The sequence below is a fragment of the Corvus cornix genome, chromosome 1, assembly GCF_000738735.6.
Source record: "Corvus cornix cornix isolate S_Up_H32 chromosome 1, ASM73873v5, whole genome shotgun sequence".
Classification (NCBI taxonomy): Eukaryota; Metazoa; Chordata; class Aves; order Passeriformes; family Corvidae; genus Corvus; species Corvus cornix.
In genome coordinates this window covers 117,135,854-117,155,825 of record NC_046332.1, presented here as the reverse complement: position 1 = coordinate 117,155,825, position 19,972 = coordinate 117,135,854, and the positions used below count along the sequence as shown (strand labels likewise).

At 52.2% G+C, this 19,972-nt stretch overlaps 2 protein-coding genes across 3 annotated transcripts in view; one reads left to right on the top strand and one right to left on the bottom strand.

The window, feature by feature from the left end:
* Window positions 1-13,639, top strand: part of SON (SON DNA and RNA binding protein) — a 36,947-nt gene extending 23,308 nt beyond the window's left edge. The window contains exons 7-13 of one of the 2 annotated variants that reach the window (XR_005602174.1): window positions 451-561; window positions 1,082-1,198; window positions 7,383-7,462; window positions 8,195-8,342; window positions 11,062-11,130; window positions 11,205-11,320; window positions 12,051-13,639. Coding sequence is in view for 1 of the 2 variants with exons in the window: in XM_039553820.1 (XP_039409754.1) it covers window positions 451-561; window positions 1,082-1,198; window positions 8,195-8,342; window positions 11,062-11,130; window positions 11,205-11,320; window positions 12,051-12,209 (720 nt within the window). In the remaining variant the exon portion in view is untranslated. The remainder of the gene's footprint in view (window positions 1-450; window positions 562-1,081; window positions 1,199-7,382; window positions 7,463-8,194; window positions 8,343-11,061; window positions 11,131-11,204; window positions 11,321-12,050) is intronic. The other variant, XM_039553820.1, reaches the window with a different exon arrangement.
* Window positions 13,640-14,087: 448 nt separating this feature from the next.
* On the bottom strand, window positions 14,088-19,903 carry DONSON (DNA replication fork stabilization factor DONSON). Its single transcript, XM_039553868.1, has 10 exons — window positions 19,064-19,903; window positions 18,625-18,705; window positions 17,579-17,782; window positions 17,318-17,496; window positions 16,719-16,897; window positions 16,519-16,642; window positions 16,296-16,400; window positions 15,728-15,926; window positions 14,675-14,875; window positions 14,088-14,439 (listed from the first exon to the last, which is right to left on the bottom strand). Exons 1-10 carry the CDS (start codon window positions 19,784-19,786, stop codon window positions 14,302-14,304), a joined length of 2,133 nt encoding a protein of 710 aa, XP_039409802.1. The 5' UTR covers window positions 19,787-19,903; the 3' UTR covers window positions 14,088-14,301.
* Window positions 19,904-19,972: the final 69 nt, after the last annotated feature.

Genomic DNA, 19,972 nt, shown 5'->3' with positions numbered 1-19,972 from the left:
TTATTTTTATGCAGACAAGTTTTTGTGTGACTTAATAGCAGAGTGGTGATGTGAACAACTCTGCATGAATTTTTAGTTAAATTGCATTTAATTCTGTTGGTTAAGAAGATCTCCTTGAACAGTAAAATGCTTCTCTGTTTATTGCACACCAGAATTTTTTGTGACAAATAGTTCTTAGAAGACTAATGATTGGATGTTTTGGGTGTACAGATGATTTTAAATTACCAGGGCGTCATAGTTTAAATTCAGATTTGTCTTTGTTCAGGAAAGCCCATCTTGTGTGGATTTAAGTAGTCCCAGGATTTTCATCACATTGCCTATTTCTTTGCCAAACCAACTATTCACGGTGTAACCCCAGTTGGTAGCGTTGATTCTCCTGCAGCTTTTTCCAGCTCAAGTGGACATTGTTGTGCTCTGCTGTGTTTTCACAAGTGCTCTTTTTCCTCCTAGTGTGTGGACATAACCACAGCCATGAACGACAGAGCAGTGGCCCAGAAAAGGCTCAATGAGAACTCCTTTGACCTGGAGGCCATGTGCATGTTGAACCGGGCACAGGAGCAGGTGAGGGGGGCTTTCAGCAGCATTTTGGGGGACTTGAAGAAAATCAGTGTTTTCCTTTCATGGCAGCTGGTTTTTCTCACCTGTTGAAGTTTGGAAACCCAGTTATGGGTCCGTGTTTTGAAGTTCTGCCTTGGTTTTGCACTTCCTAACTCTGAGTTTTCCTGAGCTTCTTCATGTATTCCATGTTTTTTGCCCAAGTCACTCCAAAACATAATTCCAAATTAATTTTTCTTGAAGTTGTACTGTAGTTCAGCAGCACAGATGTAGATAATTCTTTCCAAAACAATGGATTCAACAGTTTTGGGGATGAGGAAACCATGAACTCGCTGGAGTTGGAGCTCAGGCTTCAGGGTGACCATTTAGATGCTCAGATTTTGGGAGCACCTGCTTTCATCTGAGTGTCAGTGAACACACCAAATATCAACAACACGATGTGAAAATTACTGAGAGACGACAGAGAATTGCAAAGGAAAGTGTGGAGATGCTTGTGTTGGTCTTACACTGGGTTTTGCTGTTGCAGATCGACGCCTGGGCTCAGTCCAACTCCATCCCAGGGCAGTTCACGGGGAGCACCGGAGCGCAGATCCTGTCCTCGGACGAGCTCACCAACAGCGGGCCCCAGGCGTGGATCCGAAAGGTAGAAGTGACACAGACACTCCTGTCTCAGCACCACACTTCACAGAGCAGTCAAGGATTGCAAAATGCTGAACAAGTGCCTTACCCTGTGGCAGAGCATGTGCCCAGTGCAGCAGGCTGGGCTCAGTCCCTGTCTGTGCTGGGTCGAAGCCCTCGGTGTCACCGAGGCTGTGACGGTGCCCAGCGAGGTGTGCCCGGCGAGGCACAGCCTGCCACTGACAGGACATGGCTGGTGCTGCTGTGCTGGCAGTGGCAGATCCTTCACTGCCTCACTGGCACCGGGACACATCAGGCAAGCTTTGATCCCGCTGCTGTTGAAGTCAGCATTTTTTGGCATCGGCTTCAGCGAACCAAGTCCCAGACTGCCCTTGTGTTTGCCTTGGTTCTCTCTGGTTGCTCCTTTGCCTCTCTCTGGATCACCAGGGTTTTCTGGGAGCCAGAGGTGCGGAGGGTTAAAGAAGGAGTTGCAGTTAATAAGTCACTATCACCCTGCTATTATTTATATATAGTGCCGTAGTTCCCTCTTGCTGTGGGTTATCAGTGGCTGATTTGGGGTGTGGTGCGTCCTCCATCCGTGTGGTTTATACATTATACTCAAGCTGCATCTTTGCCAGTGAACACTGTTCTGGTGCTCTGTCAGGAAGTAGAACTGAGGAGTTCAAGCAACATCCACCTTCCAGGCACAAGGAATAATGAGTTAAGCTGGTCAGCCTTGCAGGTGATGCAACTGAGTCTGTATCTGGTTGGGTTAGGACACTCTCCCAACTGGGAGGTCAGATTTGAGGCTTAGGTGGAATTCTCTATAAAAATTGGTGTCAGCTGAACACAAAAGTCTGGAATTATAATATCCTAAATTTTTGCCAGGTTTCACTACCTTGTTTTTCCACTTCATACCAAGCAGTGCAGAGAGCCAGGGAACACAGATTTGAGTCACTGGCCAGATGGGAATCTTTTGGGATCTTGTCAGTATTGATGCAGAATGTGCATGATAAAATCAGATTTTAACAATTATGAACAACTGAGATTGTAACAAAACGCTGCCTTTGGTGAAGACAATCCTTGTCCTTGGCAGAGGAATTTAGAACTGCGAAGCACAGGGATGTGTTGGTGAGGAAGGAGCTTTTCCACTGGGAGGCTTGGAAAGGAGATCAGCAGGGCTGTGAGGGGAGGGTTCTCCCTGTCTGCAGCACCTGCAGTGGGTTCCCAAGGCCGTGAAAAGGGAGCAGCTCTTTCCCAGACCTCCTCCCTGGGGTCTCCTGTGATGGCAGTGACAGGAGGGGCTGCTCACAGAAGTGAAGTGGAAAGGGCCAGGTGTGTTTTCCTGGTTTTCCAGCTTCACTCTGGGATCTGCTTTAAAACAACCCAACTAAACAAACCAAAACAGCAGCCAAAAAACTGAACACAAACCCAGCAAAATGCTCCATAGGGAGAAAATGGGAGAAGAGTGTGGTCTGTGCTTGTGGACACGACTGCTGTGAGGAGCAGAGCAATGCTGGAACATTTTGTTGGATCTGGGCATCAGTGAGCCAGCAGCAGCTCTCCTGCCCTTCCCAGGGCTGGGAACGTGCTGTGGTTGCAGTGCAGGCTCTGGGGTTGGGCACAGAGGAGGCTCCTGTTGGGAACAGGAGGAGTTGGTGGGTGAGGGAGGCGAGGACAAAGTCCTCCTCCTGCTCTGGCATTCCTCAGCTGCTCTCCTGCTCTGCCAGGCTCCCCCTCCGTGACAGCCCAGAGGGCCCAGAGCTGCTCAGGAGTGCCCTGGGGCTTCAGGAGTGCCAGGGCCTGGGAAAGCCTCAGCCACCTTCATGTGGAGTCCTCCTGTGGCTACAGGAGGATTTCACAGGAAGAAGTAGGGATGTGGTTCTGAATCCATGTTATCTTTCTCAGGGACAGGAATGCAAACCACCCATGAAATGCAAAGTACTGGTTGTGTGTTATTTGGGCACCTGAAGTTGTGTAACAATTGTCAGTTACTGAGTGTAGCACTGAGGAGTCAGGCTTGTGCTCCCTTTTTGGCCTAAAAATTGCATCTTAACATTAAAATAACCTTGTATTTTTCACTCGGGCCAGGAGTTGGACTTTGATCCCTGTGGGTCACTTCCAACTCAGGATATTCTGTGTTTCTGTGATTTTTATCTGCGAGTAGGGCTGCGGAGTTCCTTGGAGGATGTTGTGTCTGTGAATTAATGCACGTTTCTGGCTGAGGCTGTTTGCTGAAGGCATTTCCCTTGGGAATTTGCCATGAGAGGAGCTGTGACCATCCAGCAGAGACTGAGCCCGTGGCAGCCACTTAATTTGGCTCTGAGGAAATAAAGAATTCGAGCAAGCACAGACACTGGGTGTGACAGAGATCACCACAGCAGCAGGGAGGTGGAACAGGAGAGCTGAGTCAGGAGGGCAGGAAGAGGAAGGGACTTGGGGAATTTGTTGGCTGAGCTCTGTCTTCACTTTGCATTTCGTGGATTTGACCTTTTTTTGTCCTTTCCCAATGACTCTGGAGAGGTAATATGCACTCAAACCAAACTCTGCCTGGAATCTGTTTGGCAATGAGGTACTGCAGTGCTTCATGTGGAGCACTGGGGTGGGGACACCAAGTAGGAATAAGGTTTATGTTTTTAATTTGGGGACTAATTCATGGTGTTCACGTGCAGGGGCCTGAGCAGGGTCCATAAAGGAGTGGTGTGGTGTTAGATATAAAGCATTTAGGAGCAGTCTCACCTTTCCCTTTTGAAAAGTGGCTTCTGTTTCAGTTTGTCACCATCAGTGTAATCAGTTCACAAATGTGACTCATCTTTTCTGAAGGTTGCTTCTATTTTTATTCCCTTCTTCCTTCCAAACACACTGTGCTGCTGAAGAAATGTCAGAGCAACTGGTCAAATATTTTTTGTATTTCCAAGCAAATTCTGTTGAGGTCTATTTACTCCCCCTTTCCCAGACTCACCACTTGGTTCTGGATTTATCTATCAGCTTAATTCTGGAGCCTGAACTTGCTCCCTGGGGTTGTGCTCAAGGGTGGCCCTGGGGAGCTGCTGGGTCACTCACTTGTGCTGGGGTGCAGAAAGTTCTGGAAAGTGCAAGCCTCCCTTCCATTCTTCCAGGCACAGCAGAGCAGAACTCCTGTCAGGGTGGAAGTAAAGCTGAGCCTTGTGGCTGCCTCTTGCAGGACTGCTGAGCTTCCAGCCAGGCCCCTCAGCCAGACCTGGTGTTCCTGCTGGGAACAGGGAGCTTTCCTTGGGAGCCAGGGTCACCTGGCAAAGCAGAACAGCTCTGTGCTCATTAGATACTGGATATGGGGAAGGAATTCCTCCCTGTGAGGGTGGGCAGGCCCTGGCACAGGGTGCCCAGAGCAACCCTGGCAGTGTCCAAGGCCAGGCTGGACACTGGGGCTTGGAGCACCCTGGGACAGTGGAAGGTGTCCCTGCCATGGCAGGGGTGGGATGGGATGATCCTTAAAATCCCTCCCAACCCAAACCATTCTGGGATTCCATGATTCTGAAATAGGTGAGTTCTGTTGGACTGGTTCCCTCCAGTCCTCTGACTGCTGTTTTTTCCAGCCATTCCTTTTTCCCCTGCTGTTGTGCAAAAGCTGAGAGCAGCACCTGCAGGTGCTTGGAACGCAGGGCTTGTGAGGCATCTGCTGGGAGTCTTCAGCAAGGGATTCCTCCTTCTGCCTGTGGGAGGGAATGTGGCTGCTGCTGAAAGGGCCAGAGCATCTTCAGTTCAGCACCCAGCCCAAATTCCCTTCCTCAGGATCCCCCCAAGGTGCCACAGGGCTCAGATCTTGGTCAGAGCTCCAGGAGCGTTGGGACAGCGCTCCCAGGGATGCACAGGCTGGGATGGCTGGGGTGTCTGTGCAGGGCCAGGAGCTGGGCTTGGATGGTCCTTGTGGGTCCCTTCCCACTCAGAGATGCTGTGATTCCATGGGAGATTCTGCTGCCTGGCACAAGTTGTTCCAAAGCGATGCTTGTTCCTGGAACTTGAACTTCCTTGGAGTTCAAAGCAGCCTTTAGTGCAGCCCTGTGCTGTACCTGAACTGCCACCCCCGCCCTGCCTCCAAGGCTTTGTTGTCTTTGCTTCCGAAATTGTTGCTCCAAAGAGTCAGCCTGAAGAATCAGGAAGAAAGTTAATCAAAACTGCTCTAAACCCTCTGAAGGAGTCGGGTTTTACCTTCTCTTTAAAGCAAGTGCTGACACAAGAATGTGGCCCTTTAGTGTCTCCGTGTGCTGGTGGAATGGAAGCGGGATTTCATGGAATTTAGAGCTCAAAATAAAAGGAAAGAGGTATCAGATTGTCTTGCAGGCTGTCTCAAGATTAGTGAGTGAAAGAGAAGTGATTTTGCAAATAATGAGTTAGTTCTGACAGCAATAACCAAATGCTCAGAAACCTGGGGGTTCTTCTGTCCCCTTTAATTTGTATTTGCAAAAGGCCAGAGCTGCTCAGGAGTTTTGGGAGACTCAGCCTTGGATGGTTTTTAAAATTAGAAGAATTGTGGCTCTCACTTCCCTGTTTTTGTGGGCATTTCTGTTACTTCTGTGGTTTCCAGTGAGTTCCAAACCCAGCACCAGTTTTACCCCCCCTCATTAAATCATGGGCTGAGGGGAGTTTCTGTCATCAAATTATAAAGAAATACAATGTACAGGTGGCATTAGAAGGTTACTTTCACTTTGTTATTAAAAGAAAAAAGCCAAACCAGAATCAAAATGAAAGAACCTTTTCCTTGCTGCAGACCTTCGCTTCCTCAGTGAGCTGAGTCCAAGTGGGCTTCTCCTGGCTCCTTTCCCACTGGTACCAGAATTCTTTCCTCTAGCCTTTTAGTGGGATGCACAAGTATTTGTGTATTCTGGAATTAAATTATTATTAATAATAATAAATTTGGAAGTCATTGTTGTCCTGGTTCTGTTGGTGAAGTTGAAGAGTCAGCAGCGTGTACAAAATTCCTGCTGAAGTACCCCGCCAGAATCCTGAATTCACCCCTGGAAGAGGTGCTTTAACAAACTGCCCTCTGGAGCTTAGAACTTTCCATTTCCAGTTTGTGGAGTTTGTTCAGGCTCTGGTAATTCCTCTGTAGGAGCTCAGGGCTTGGATTTTTCACCAGGAGCAGGCTGTTTTGGTTCTGGTCTGTCCTTGCTCCAGCCCTGAGTCAGGACATGTCCGGGTGTTTGGGAAAGCCGTGTGAGCCCGCAGTGACCTCAGCAGGAGCTTGCGCTGTGTCCTTTGTGAACTGAACACACGCCCGTGGTGCTGGAACAGCCGGGGATCCCAAATCCTGCCCTGCCCAGCGGGAGCCAGCCCGGCTCCAGAGCCTGCCTTCGTGTCCTGGGAGTGCTCCTCTTATGGGATGATCCTGGAGAAGAGGGGAGGAGGGACTGGGAAGTGAGGGAAAGGCTGTGGAGGGGTGTAGATGTTGTGTTCCAGGGGCTGGGTCTGCAGCAGCCCGAGCTCTGCTCCTCCAGCCACGTGGATCCATGTGGATCCAGACAGGGATTTCCTGGGCATAGGCAGAGATTGGGAGCATTCCTGGCACAGCCTCCAGCAAGGCTTTCCTGTCACACTTCCTGCCAGCCTCCAGAGCCGGGGCTGGACACAGTCGTGTGTTGGAAATCCCTGACAAACACATGGTCTGCCAGAGGAGCACCTGTGGCGTTGTTACCTGCAAATGGAAACCAGGCACCTGGGAGTCCTGGGAATCCAGGGATCCGTCAGTCCTGTGGTGGTGGCAGCCCCAGGCCTGTGCTGAGCTCCAGGAGCGTTGGGACAGCGCTCCCAGGGACGCCCGGGCTGGGATTGTTGGGCTGTCTGTGCAGGGCCAGCAGTCGGAGTCCGTGGTCCTGATGGGTCCCTTCCAGCTCACGACATTCCATGATTCTGTGAACTCTGGGAAACTCCTGCTCTTGCAAGCACAGCTCCAAAGGAAGCAGAAACCCGAGTGTTGCGTGAATGTGCCTTGGCAGTGAGCGAGCCCTGCCCAGCTCTGCGGGGCCGCCTCTGCTCCGGGGCCGCCTCTGCTCCGCGCAGTGTCCGACGGCCGCCCCATGCCGGGCTCTAACCTTGTGTCTGGGAAGGCAAGCAAGGTTCTGCTGTGATGGAAATGCTTGACTTGCTTATGGGGTCAGCGGGGGGGCACGAGAGATGATAGTTCACAGAATAACCTGTGAACTTTCACCCCTCTATATGGAAACTTGTTTCAGGGTCAAATCCTTGTAGCCGCCTTCTTGCCACGGTCAGTGCCAGCCCTACTATTCACAACACTGCGGCCAGCGAGGCCTAGGTACGTAACATTTAAGGAGTTTTTACAGTTCTTTACATCAAAGCAGATGTTTAAACTTTCTGTTGATAAGCTTTCACCGTTTAACAACTTTTGTTAATGCTCATTTGAAAGAATGTGACGACTGCTGCTGCTAAACTGGGGGGCCAAGCGCCTTTTTCCGTTAAAATAAAGAGAGGGGAAAGCAAAACCTGTTTGTTCCATGTGGAATTTCAGAGTAGAACTTGAATATGCAACTGCTGTGTAATAAATCAGGTGGGGAGAGGGTTTTTTTTAGATTTAAATACGCCTAAACAGCCTGTGAATGTCATGACTAAATGTGCTTGTGTTCTGTTGGACGAGGAGGTGCCCCTGGCACAGCTGTGCCGGGGATCAGTTCCCACTTCCCGAGCTGAGGAGATCTCTGGGATCAGAGCAGAGTGTTTAGAACCGGACGGTTGTCGCTTGATTAAACACATCTGTCTGCAAAGGGTCACTGCCACTTTGGGATCACCTTAGACTTTTCCTAAGTTGTTCTTTTTTGCCAAACATTGATTTGTGTCTCGTGTGTCCGCGTGAATTCCGGGTTCCACGCACTGGTTTGGGCTAAAAATCCACAGAGCTCAGGTGGATTTTTTTTTTTTTTTAATTGAGTCTGTGAAAAGTTGTTAGAAACATTTTTTGGAAGTTCCCACTTCTTATTTAAAATCCCAGCACTAACTTTAGGCCTTGTTTTACTTCTCTTTTTCTGGATAGGATCAGTTCTTAAGAGCAGCCCCTGTAACCGGAGGAATGGGAGCTCAGCTGATGAGGAAGATGGGCTGGAGAGAAGGAGAAGGGCTTGGGAAGAACAAGGAAGGCAGCGTCGAGCCCATCATGGTGGATTTTAAGACAGATCGGAAAGGTGAGTCCTGCCTTAAAAATGTCTTGTGGCTTCTCAGCTCTCGTGGCTGCCTGGAGATGGCAGAGGCCCTTGGAAGTCAGAGGTGTTTTCTGGGTGGCTTCACTGGAACATGAACAGATTCTGGGATTTTGCCTCAGGTTTGCCAAGGCCTGGGCTTTGTCCAAAGCTTTGTCCTTGTGGAAAAGCCACAGTGGTTGGTCTGGAGAAAGTGGCTGGAGCAGGAACAGGGTGGGATAGAAGATGGAGTAGTGGGGTCAGTTCTACACTGGGGTGAGGACAGAGCTGAGAGCCCAAAGCTGAGCTTTGTGAGTGTCTCACACTCAGGGATTTGGGACTTCCCAGTGGATTCTGGTCCTTTGTTTTGTCCCTCATTTCCCTGCTGCTCATCTCCAGTTGGATCCTGCTGAAGGCATCTCTGCACATGCTCAGGGCTGGTTCCAGAGGCAGCTTTAGCCTCCACTTTACATGGAAACCTCACCTGTTTTCCATGGTTTCCCATCCATGGCCACAGGGGAGAGCTCACTTGATCCAGCAGAACCATGCAGTGAATCCCAGGCAGTGGTGCTGCTCCTTCAGCTTGGCCACTGTGGTTTGTGTGCTGAGTGCTGGTGGAAATTTCCCATCTGAAACACCTCTCCATGTTCTGACTGCTTTAACTCCAAGCTGCAGAATTCCAGCAGTCAGGATTTCTGATTTAATTGTTCTGCTGTGCATGGAACAAAACAACTACTCCACACTGACTGTGGGTCAGACTCCTGCTGTTCTGAATATATTTTCTCCACTGGGAACCTTCAATCCCATCTCATATCAAAGGATGGAAACACTCAGAGTTTTTATTGCAAGGCCAGGCTGGACATTGGGGCTTGGAGCAGCCTGGGACAGTGGGAGGTGTCCCTGCCATGGCAGGGGTGGCACTGGGTGGGCTTTGATGCCCCTTCCCACCCAAACCATTCTGGGATTTCAGGGCTTGTGTTGGCTTTTGTCACTGCTCAGAATTGAGCTTGGAATGGCCAAACTTCTCACACGTTTTTCTTTACAACCTTTCTGTGTAAAGAAAGAAATGAAACCCCAAAGGTGGCTGGTGACAGTGATTGCCAAGGATTCCTCCTGGTCTGTGAGAGTTATCTGAAAGCAGGGATAACCTTAAGGCAGCTGGGCTCTGCTTTGGATTTCCTGCTTTTGAAATAGTTACGCTCATGTGCAGCTTTACCTGATCGTTGCCACACAGGTTGTGCCTGGATGCAGAATTCTCTCTGCTGTTGGGCCAGCAGGTCTGTGGCACAGGGAGACGAGGGGCAAGAGGTTTCCTGCTCACAGAGAAGCAGCTGGAAAGGGATCATGTATTTAGGACAAGTAGTTCTTCAGACATCTGTGTTCTTGGGTGATTAAATGGCTAAAAAATACTTCTTTTTTTTTTTTTTTTAAACTTCTGTGTAGTTTTAAAGAGAAGTCAGGAATGTTTGGCAGGAAGGCTGTTATTAACCCACCACCCAGGTTTGTTTTGTAAGGAATTTATGATACATTTTTTGACTTACTCCCCCAATAAAATACAATTCCTGGTCCCGGGCACGTGCAGTGTGCCAGGGAGTGACTCAGGTGGCTGCAGCTTGTTTGAAATTCCGTGTTGAGATCCCAGAGACAGGAGATGGAGTTTCAGTGGCTCAGGCACAGGGAGAGAGCTTTGATGAGAAGGATGAGAATCCGGTTGGCTTGGGTTTAAAATTCTGTAAGGGGGAAAACCCTCGGCCTTTCCTTCAGAGGTTGTGTCTGATGGCTTTGTGCCCCTTGGAAAGTCCCTACTTAGGAGCTGCAGGAATATTGGGATGAGTATCTGGTAAGGAGGGAAGGATTTTCCTGTAAAGCAAAACAAACCCAAATTCCACCCAAAAAAGCTGAAGGAACAGGAAGACACTGGCAGCAATTGCAGTATCTCCCTGTCTTTATTCACCAAAGCCACAGCAGGAAAACTTGAGGTAAGAAACAAAGGAATATTGAAGGGTTGAAGTCTGAGAGTGGCAAAATCCCTGGGGAGAAACTTGAGTTTCTCTCAAGGACAGTCACTGGAATTTCAGCCGCTTCTGGCAATTCTTCATTTTATTTCTCAGTCTTGTAAGATTTTCAGGAGAAGAACGTTGAGCTTTGGTGTTTGCTGGTGACTCCAGGAGAGCCTGTGCTCCCTGCATCCCTTTGGGGCTGTTTGCTCTGCTGCTTTGTTCCCAGATGGGATGGAGGCCCCAGCTTGGGCTGCTGGAGCACTGGTAAATGCAGAGAGCCCAGGGGATCATTGTGGTGTCATTGCTGGCAGGAGGGGCACACAGGGACATTACTGGATAGTGGGAACTTCACGTGCTCCCTGTGTTTGAGGCAAACTGAAGGCAGGGGTTTGCTCTGGGTTGCACAAAACAGCAAGAGAATGTTCTTCACTTTCTCTCTTGTTCGTTGTTTCTCCAAAGAGGGCATGGAAGACCAGGTTTCCATGGAAAACCAGGTGTTCTCTGGCTTGTGGAAGACCGCTCAGAGTTTTCTCCTCTTGGCTTGTTCAGAGTCTTCCTGGAGCCTTAGGGAGGAATGGGATGAGTGTAATGGAGGGAAAAAGGTGGAGGGTTGAGAGTCAGGTGGAGTCTCCAGGTGTTCCCACTGATCCCTGTTCCTGCCTTGCTGGTGAGACCCAGGAATCAGGTGGGAATCAGGAATGTCAGCGTGACTGTGTTGCTTGCAGGGCTTGTTGCTGTGGGAGAGAAGGCCCAGAAGAGGTCCGGCCATTACGTGGTGATGAAGGATCTTTCAGGTGAGATTCTTGTCTAGAATAGAGCAGTTCCCAGGGCCTGCTTGGATATTAACCCTGGGATGTCTGTGTGCCAGGGAAGCACCCGGTGTCTGCGCTGATGGAGATCTGCAACAAGAGGAGGTGGACGCCCCCCGAGTTCGTGCTGGTGGACGACAGTGGGCCTGATCACCGCAAACATTTCATCTTCAAGGTGGGTCTGGGCTGCCCTGTGCTGCTTCCTGTGTGCCAGGGATGAAATCCATGTTTCTGTTTGATAGAAACACCTCACGGGGCTGGCTGAGGATGGCGGAGCCGTCTCGGTGCTGGAATGTGCAAGTCCTGTTTCTGGAACGGCCATCTCGGGTCCCTGGAGCACTTTAATCTGGGAACTGGGGAGAGTTGACCCCAGGGTTGGAGCCCCTCTGCTCTGGAGCCAGGCTGGGAGAGCTGGGGGTGCTCAGCTGGGGAAGAGAAACTCCAGGGAGAGCTCAGAGCCCCTTGCAGGGCCTAAAGGGGCTCCAGGAGAGCTGCAGAGGGACTGGGGACAAGGCCTGGAGGGCCAGGAGCCAGGGAATGGCTTCCCAGTGCCAGAGGGCAGGGCTGGATGGGATCTTGGGCAGGAATTGTTCCCTGGGAGGGTGGGCAGGCCCTGGCACAGGGTGCCCAGAGCAGCTGGGGCTGCCCCTGGATCCCTGGCAGTGCCCAAGGCCAGGCTGGACATTGGGGCTTGGAGCAGCCTGGGACAGTGGGAGGTGTCCCTGCCATGGCAGGGGTGGGATGGGATGGGCTTTAGGGTCTCTCCAACCCAAACCATGGTGGGATCCCCTGAAATGGCCGTGCTGAGAGCCAGCCATGGATTGTGTGTCCCTGAAGGGGAATTGCCCAGAGTGTGCCTGAAGTAGCCGTGCCCCCCTCGCTAACCCCTGGTTCCCCTGTGCCAGGTGAGAGTCAATGGCAACGAGTACAGGCCCACCTTTGCCAGCCTTAACAAGAAGCACGCGAAAGCCACGGCGGCCACGGCGGCGCTGCAGGCCATGGGACTCGTACCAAAGGAAAGCATGGTCAATACCACCATGTTCAGGAGTGCCTCACACCGCTAAGCTTGGCTTTACTGGGACACTGGTTCCGAGCATTTTACTCTGCACAAGAAATGGTATTTGCCCCTCTCATGTTGTAAATACATCGGCGATTCCCACCTTGTAAAAACTGTACAGACACCCACAGGTTTTTCTTTTGTACCATCCAAATGTATTTAAATCATACTTAGTTTTTGGTATGTTTATATTGTTTACATTAGTGATGTAATTATTTCTTAAATGACTAAATCAGATGACAGACTCTGGAGGCATCAGAAATCCAGATCCTTGGCTGAAGCTCCTGCAGTTCCTCTCCCAGCAGAACGTTGACCCTTTGACACAGTTTTGTAGTGGCTGCAGAATTCCCTGGGTGCAGGAGGTGCTGCTGGGCGGGTCCGGGGACACCCAGGGCCGTACCTGGGCTCTGCCCCTCGGTGCCACCTGTGCCCCAGGACAGCCGGACGAGCCCGCGGGCGCTTCCAGAGGGACGCGGAGATTCGGACATGACCCGGCACAGCCTCCTGCATGTCCCCAGGAGGGGGCCTGGGGCTGCTCTTCCCAACCAGTGAATCCACTGCCTGATGCTGATTGTACGGATTTGTGGTTCATGTGAATTTTAAACTCTTAACAGATCTACAACTGGATTTGGGGGGAGGGAGGGGGTAGAATGACGCTTCAATTGTTGTACCCAACTTGGTCAATAAAGCAGCACAAGTTCATAATCTTCACCCCTGGTCAGTAAACGGTAATTCCAATGGATGCCAAGCCAGGAAGCAGGAATTCAAATATGCCAAAATGCCTTCTGCAAGAAACACAGTCTAGGAGTGGCTTTGTGAGGATTCTCAACAGCCGTTGGGATGGCAGGAGCAGGGCTGGTTATTTTTGCTTGCTTTGAACTTCTACAAAATAACTCCTTAGGATGAAATGTTTCCATAAGGATTGTCTCCCCTGAAGGAGCCTGATCAGAGTTTGGGCAGTTGGACAGCGGAGAGGATGTAGAAAGCTTTTCCTGCTTTTTATTTTATTTTTTATTTAAGAAGCATTATTCTTTATCTGTGTGCCTGTGGGGTTGCAAAGGGCAGTGCACGCTCCCCGACGGACCCGAGTTGGGAGCAGCTGCCAGGATTTCTGCACTGGGGTCGGTCAGGTGCGTGTCCCAGACAGGTCTTTGAGGTGTGAACCTGAGCTGGGTCTGGGGCAGGAACAAACCCGGCGAGGCTGCTCGGGCCTCACCTGAGGAATTCCCGGTACCTGAAGCCGTGTGTATCCCATCAGTGTCACGGAACACAGAGTCTCACTGCTCTGCAGAGACAAAGGTTGGTGTCTCCTGGGCAGCAATTGGGGTTGGAGACAGAAAAGCCCCTCCAAGTCTGTCCAGGCGCTCTGGAAATGCTTCAGTTGATCTTCATTTCATGGACGTTGTTGTCTTGAATTAAACTTTTTTCCCTTTGGCATCTCGCCTTCGGTCTCTGACTAAACGTGAGGAGCTTGTCCTCGCCCTGTGAACTGCTTGGGAGGTGTGAAATCCCCGGGAAATGTAGGAGGATGCACTCTGGGAGTGCTGGGGGAGTGTCTGCCTCCACCCCGGGGGCGGGAGCAGCTCCTGACCACACTCAGTGGCTTGGCAGAGCTCAAACCTCAGAGTTGCTCAGGGTCTCTTCAATCCATGCTCTCCATGGCAGCTCCAGATTCACAGCTGGACACAATCGAATTTGGGAATGTACAACCCCCTGCACTTGTTTTGTTCCTTTTGTTAAAGCTCATCTGCTCCCATCCCCTGCCCTGGGGAAGGTTCTAGTTCCAAACGGGTTATGAGTTCCTGCCCCAAGCAGGAGCAGAAATTCCACCCTTGGAACAGAAGGTGTGTGTGTGCATGGGGAACACCGACCTGCCAGGGGCAAACCAGACCAATAAAACCAAGTTTTATTAAAAAAATACTTTCTTCAATAAAAAAGGAGATGTCCAAGGCCTTTCCCCTCCTTTCCTTCAAAGCCCTTGGAAGTGTTCATGTGCAGCAGTTCCCTGGGACATGTGAATCCCTCGTGTCCCTCCCGCTCTGCCCGGAGCTCAGCACCTGCACCCAGGGGGGACCATCGTGCTCCATGGACCAGCATTCCTAGGCCTTCCAGGTGTAGGCATAATCCTTCATTTCCAGCAAGCGGATGGATGATTTTCCCAGAGTTGGACACTGGCTCAGCTGCTCCAAAGTCTTGGGATGCAGCCCGCAGGCAGGGAGATCCTGGTGCACAGCTTCCTGTGAAGGGGACACACACGGAATGAGTGTTTCTGTAGGGTGCCTGTAGTTCCAGCAGTCACTGGGATCCCGCTGGGCAGCTCCCCGTTTCCCATTACCCCGCTGCTGAGGAAGGACAAGCCCCAGGGGCTGCAGGTGGTGATCCCGGGCATTCAGGTGCCAAGCCCTGCGCGAAGGGAACGCCCCGGTTTGCGCTCCCCGCTCCCTCCCGGGCGGGGCCGCGGTGTGTCCTCACCTGCGGCGGGGCCGCGCGGGTGTTGAAGGCGGCGCTGGGCTCGTGGGGGCTGAGCAGGGCGCGGAAGGCCCCGCGCTGCGCCGGGCCCAGCAGCAGCGTCAGGGCGTGCAGGGCGTGCGGCAGGATGGGCCCCAGCACCTCCAGGCTGAACACGTCCTCAAAGCCCCCCTGCACCCGGGCACGGCCGCTGATGCTCCGAGCCTGAGGGCAGAACAGCGATTAGTGCTGGACTCACCACAGCAAGGACGAGTTCTCACCAGCTGAGACACTGCAGTGCCACAGGCCCACTGAAAATAGAAACACTTCTCAATATTGTCAACTGTGCAATGCATGAGGTTTTACCGTCCTTGTAACAACTCCTAAAATGTACCCCCTGGACTGCAGGAATGCTGCAGGGATGGTGCAGGGAAGTGCAAAAGAACAGGATGAACTTCTCTGGTGAAACAAGTAGCTCATCCTGCTCCTACTGGGAAGAAATTTGGGTTAGATATAGGGAAGGAATTCTTGGCTGGGAGGGTGGGCAGGCCCTGGCACAAGGTGCTCAGAGCAGCTGGGGCTGCCCCTGGATCCCTTGGCAGTGCCCAAGGCCAGGCTGGATGAAGCTTGGAACAACCTGGGACAGTGGAAAGTGCTCCTGTCCATGGCAGGAGGTGGGACTAGGATGATCCTTAAGGTCCCTCCCAATCCAAACCATTCCTTGCAGGAACAGCTGGTGAGCTGTGGCTCAGGGGCTCCTTGGTGCAAGGGGCTGGGATAGTCTGAGACCCCACAAGATCTGGGGAGAACCTTAACAACCATTTTCCCTCTGGGCAGTTCTGCCCAGCCTCCTCTCTCTCGGGAGGTGAGGAAAGGGAACGCTGGGATGTCAGTTTAGCAGGGGGATGTGTTGTAAGGATTTAGGAACAGGCTGTGCTGCAGACAAAATGCTGACTCAGGCTTTAGCCACAAAAATTCCGCTGCGGTGCCTGAGGGAAATGCCACCAAGCCAGGGTCTGATCCCGTGGGTGAGGAAACCACTTCCTTCCCCTTCCCAGAGCCAGATGTGTCCCTTACCTTCAGCGTCTGCATGGTCCCGCCCCGGAAGGCCACCGGGGACAGCAGCGTCGGGGGCAGCCCCGCCTGCGGCCCCGCCACGGCCACCAGGCTGCGGCAGCTGATCAGGAAGTTCAGCAGCGTGAAGGTGTTGCTGCCTCTCACCAGCACCAGTGACTCGGGTCTGTGATCCACCTGCACCTCGTGCTTCTCCTTGCGACTTGGGAGCAGAGTCGAGGGAAAACCACGGGCCAGTGGAAAGCATCCATGTGCCAAAAAGCTGGAGCAGTGAACCCCCCATGCCCCGTCTGACCAAAAACCCCAAAACCAAACCCCACCAAGCTTTGCACTCATCCAGATCTGTTCTTCAAATATTAAGCAGCATCTTAATCCTGGCTTCAATTCCTAGAAATAACCTGCAGAGTTACTAAAAAAAATGTGCAGTACCTCATAACATGTAGGAATGTGAGGATTCATATTTGGAAAACAGTTCTCAAAAACTTCTAGAGAACTTAAATGTGTACCACAGCACTGTAACAGCTGCAGGGCTTCCCACTGTCACACATCTGGAAGATCAAAGGAAGGATACAGTTGGATAGAAATAGTATCTGGTTTCTTCACCTCGTCTTGGACTCCCATCTCCTCAAGCCAAGAGAAACTTCCATCATCATCATCATCACTGGGAGCTGGTTCACTGGAGACACAGGATCAGTGTTAGGAGGGCAGCGCCTCTGAGGAAGGTTTTCCAAATGGACTGTGCAGGAGCCTGGAGATGCCCTTGAATTCCAGCACTGCACACGATTGGTACTTACCCTGCATCCTCCACACTGCTGCCCCCTCCGAGGCCATCAGCGGTTTCTGTTCCCAAACTCTCCTCAGAGTTTTTCTGTTTCCTGGTTCTACTTTCCTCAAGCAAAGGTAAGGAGAACTCTATGCCTGGGGCAGAGGAAAGGGAGCAGTGAAGGTTCTGTCCCAGCCCCTGTATCGGTGACGCCGCCCCAGCTGCTCTTACCCTCGCTCCTCATGGCCTCCCTGAGGCCGCGCGTGGTGGGGGCGATGGCGGCCGTGGGGACGCTGCTGCCCGCCAGCCCCGCGGCGCGGAACAGCACCGAGAACTGCGGCGAGCACACGTAGAAATAGGGACACAGCCTGGCCCTGAGCAGGTTGTACAGAGAGGTGAAGCTCACAGACCTGGCAATGGGAATAAACAGCGCTGTCACAGCAGGCAATTCTCTCCTACTGATGTATTGGACAGGGAACTCGGACAAGGGCTGGAGGGCCAGGAGCCAGGGAGTGGCTTCCCAGTGCCAGAGGGCAGGGCTGGATGGGAGATTGGGCAGGAATTGTTCCCTGGGAGGGTGGGCAGGCCCTGGCACAGGGTGCCCAGAGCAGCTGGGGCTGCCCCTGGATCCCTGGCAGTGCCCAAGGCCAGGTTGGACACTGGGGCTGGGAGCAGCCCGGGATAGCAGAAGGTGTCCCTGCCATGGCAGGGGTTGGAATGCGATGATCTTTAAGGTCCCTTCCAACCCAAACCACCCTGTGATTCTCTGATTAATTAAAATCTCCTCGTCTTACTCTCACCCAATCCATCAGTAGCTGGATTGCACTTACCAGTCACTCATGAGCACTTGCTGCAGGGCCTCATCCTGTGCCCAAGGACAGGCCTTTCCGGCGATTTTCCTGTCTGCCCCGATGCGGGGGAACAGCGGCAGCCAGGGCAGCGAGGGGTGCAGCCAGTACACGAGGCTCTGCTGGAAGGCACAGCGCAGCTCCGTGCACAGCTGGGGCTCCTGGGGATCCAAGAGTGTCTGAGGGGGACAGCAGAGCTGCCAGAAACAAAGCTGTGGCTCCAGCCACCCGCCCAGCTCTCACCTGCACGCTCTGGGGCAAGGTGGTTTCTGTAGCTCTGCAGTGCTGAGCAAATCCCTGCGCCTCCTCCTGCGCTTTCAGATGTTCTGCCCAGGTGAAGGGTTGGGAGGACATGAAGAGAACCCGTGTTTTAATACTCCAGTCTGCAGGGAATTCCTGCCTTGGCGAGGAGGGAACTTTGGGTACAGCAAGAGGTGAATGAAGGTCCTGGCCAAACAGAAATAGCATCAGTTAACTCGCAGAAAATTAAACCTGTTCACAGGCTGAACCACAGGCACAGTTTATTATTTTGATTATTTCACTCAGTACCACATTCTAATAGAAATATTCCATTCTATTGCCTATAAAACCACATGAGAGGGTTTTCACTCACTAGTCCTTCCAACAATACAAACTAGGAACAAATAAAAGGATAGATGATTAAAACAAAAAAGCCCTAAGCCTGATGTTTATGAAGACAAGAATTTCCATGCCAAAATGGTTATTTCATTTCACCCTCTCCTGGTGACTGTAACGTAATATGCTGAAAAAAGCCCTGGGCACCTCCAGGACAGTTTGTTCTCTTTTTTCTATCCTTCTAATTTAGTTTGAACTTCAGTTTCTGTACCTAGAACAACATTAGACAATGTCTATTGAAACTCTGTTTCAATTTCAAGGGCTGGTTTTCAGGAATTCTCTCTTTCTTACGTGCCTGATGAAGTGCTCCATTTCTGTAGCTTAAAAACAGACTTCAGGAGGTCTATCAGGTGAAGAACATCCTCATCTCAACTACATATAAAACTAAGAAACAGTAAAATTATAGTCAACATGTTAATAAAACTTAAATACAATAAGCTCTGTCCACGGAACTACAATAGCAGTGAGGTCAGGCAGGAGGCTGGGTTTAAAAGGCTGTCACCAGCACAGGAAACATCAGTGTAAGAAATTTCCTTGAATACTGACGTTTTAGTACATTCTTTTATACAGAGATGGCCCACCAAATACCAAGTTAAACAGTTTCAGCCCTGAGAACAGCTGAAATCTTTTCAGCAGTATGCGCTGTTTCATACCTTGCTTAGGGCGAGTGTGTCGGAACTTTCAGCAGGCTCCACTCTCCTGGAGGGCTTCTCTTCACAGGCTGGCTCTAAAAACTGAATTAAAGAGCAGCATAAGGCACAGCACAAAGGAAGCACAGGGCTGATCATTTAAAAAACTACCCTTGCAGTGACATTTCACGAGCGATCCTCAGCAGCCCGGGCTGCAAACAAACCCCGCTCAGGCGAGCACAAGGTCCGCACCCAGCGCTGAGCAGCAGCTCGAGCCCAGCAGGGCCTTGGAGGAGGCGGGGGCGAGCCCCGGGCTGGGTTTCCAAGGGGCTTCGGGCGATGTCTGAGGGCTGAGAGCTGAGGGTGACGGCGATGTCTGAGGGCCGAAATGTGGTGGCTGAGGGCTTAGGGTGATGACTGAGGGCTGAGAGCTGAGGACCCCGGTGCCGGGGCTCGGTCCCACCTGCCAGAAGGGCGCTGCCGATGGATCCCCGCCCGCCGGGGCCGCTGCCGGAGACTGAGGGGCGGCCGCCGCCCGCTGCGGAGCGTTGTCCAGGCTGGAGAAGGGGTTGCGGCGGCGGGCGGCCGCAGAGGGGCCCCGCGGGGCCGGGGCAGCGGCGGCTTCGACGGTGGCGGCGGGGTCGCTCCTCCGCCCGGGGCGTTTGCGCTTCAGCCGCAGCAGCGCCGGCGGCTTCTTGAAGCCGGGCTCGGGCCCGGGCTCGGCGGGGGCGGCCATGGCCGAGCAGAGCCGGGACAGAGCTGCGGGCTCGCCTTGGCGCCAAAACGCGCCCGCTCCGCCCCGGGGCGGTGCTGAGGGAGCGGCGCCGCCATTGCTGCCGCGCTCAGGGGCTCTGAGGGGAGCGCGGCTCCCGCCGGCCCCGCTCCGCCCGCACAGGCAACAGGAACATGAAGCACAAAGCCGGACGGGGCTGGGAATTGTGTCCGTGCGCTTCCAAATGCACACGGACAGCGGCCCCAAGGGCTGGGCTCGGCTGCGGCAGCATCGCCACACGGCTGCCCCAGGCCCTAAAGGCCCTGTGCAGATACCGGCGCCGGGCTGTGCGATGGCACACGAAACACACGCGGTTCCGCCTCTTCGGCAGAAAGAAACGAGTGCTTTAGCCTGTTTGGGAGAGAAAACTACTATCGATGGCACTCCTCTGTTGTACGTGGGGTTCAAAAGCATAACAAATACTAGGAAGTTATAATTAGAAATACATGTGGGTCAAAAGTCATAGAGAGGTAGTTCAGAGCAACATCTCTACTGACAAAAGATTTAGTAAAAGAAAAATGATGCTATAAAATACTTACACAGTTTTGTCACTTGTTGGTCTTGTCTTTTTAAACTTTTACATTTGTTTCCTGTGATCTT

Coding starts and splice junctions, on each gene's coding strand:
- DONSON (XM_039553868.1), bottom strand. CDS start 19,786: ATGCTTTTGAACCCCACGTACAACAGAGGAGTGCCATCGATAGTAGTT. Junction 17,783..18,624: donor ACACACTCGCCCTAAGCAAG/GTATGAAACAGC, acceptor CTGTTTGGCCAG/GACCTTCATTCACCTCTTGC. Junction 15,927..16,295: donor GATACTATTTCTATCCAACT/GTATCCTTCCTT, acceptor TCTGCTCCCAAG/TCGCAAGGAGAAGCACGAGG.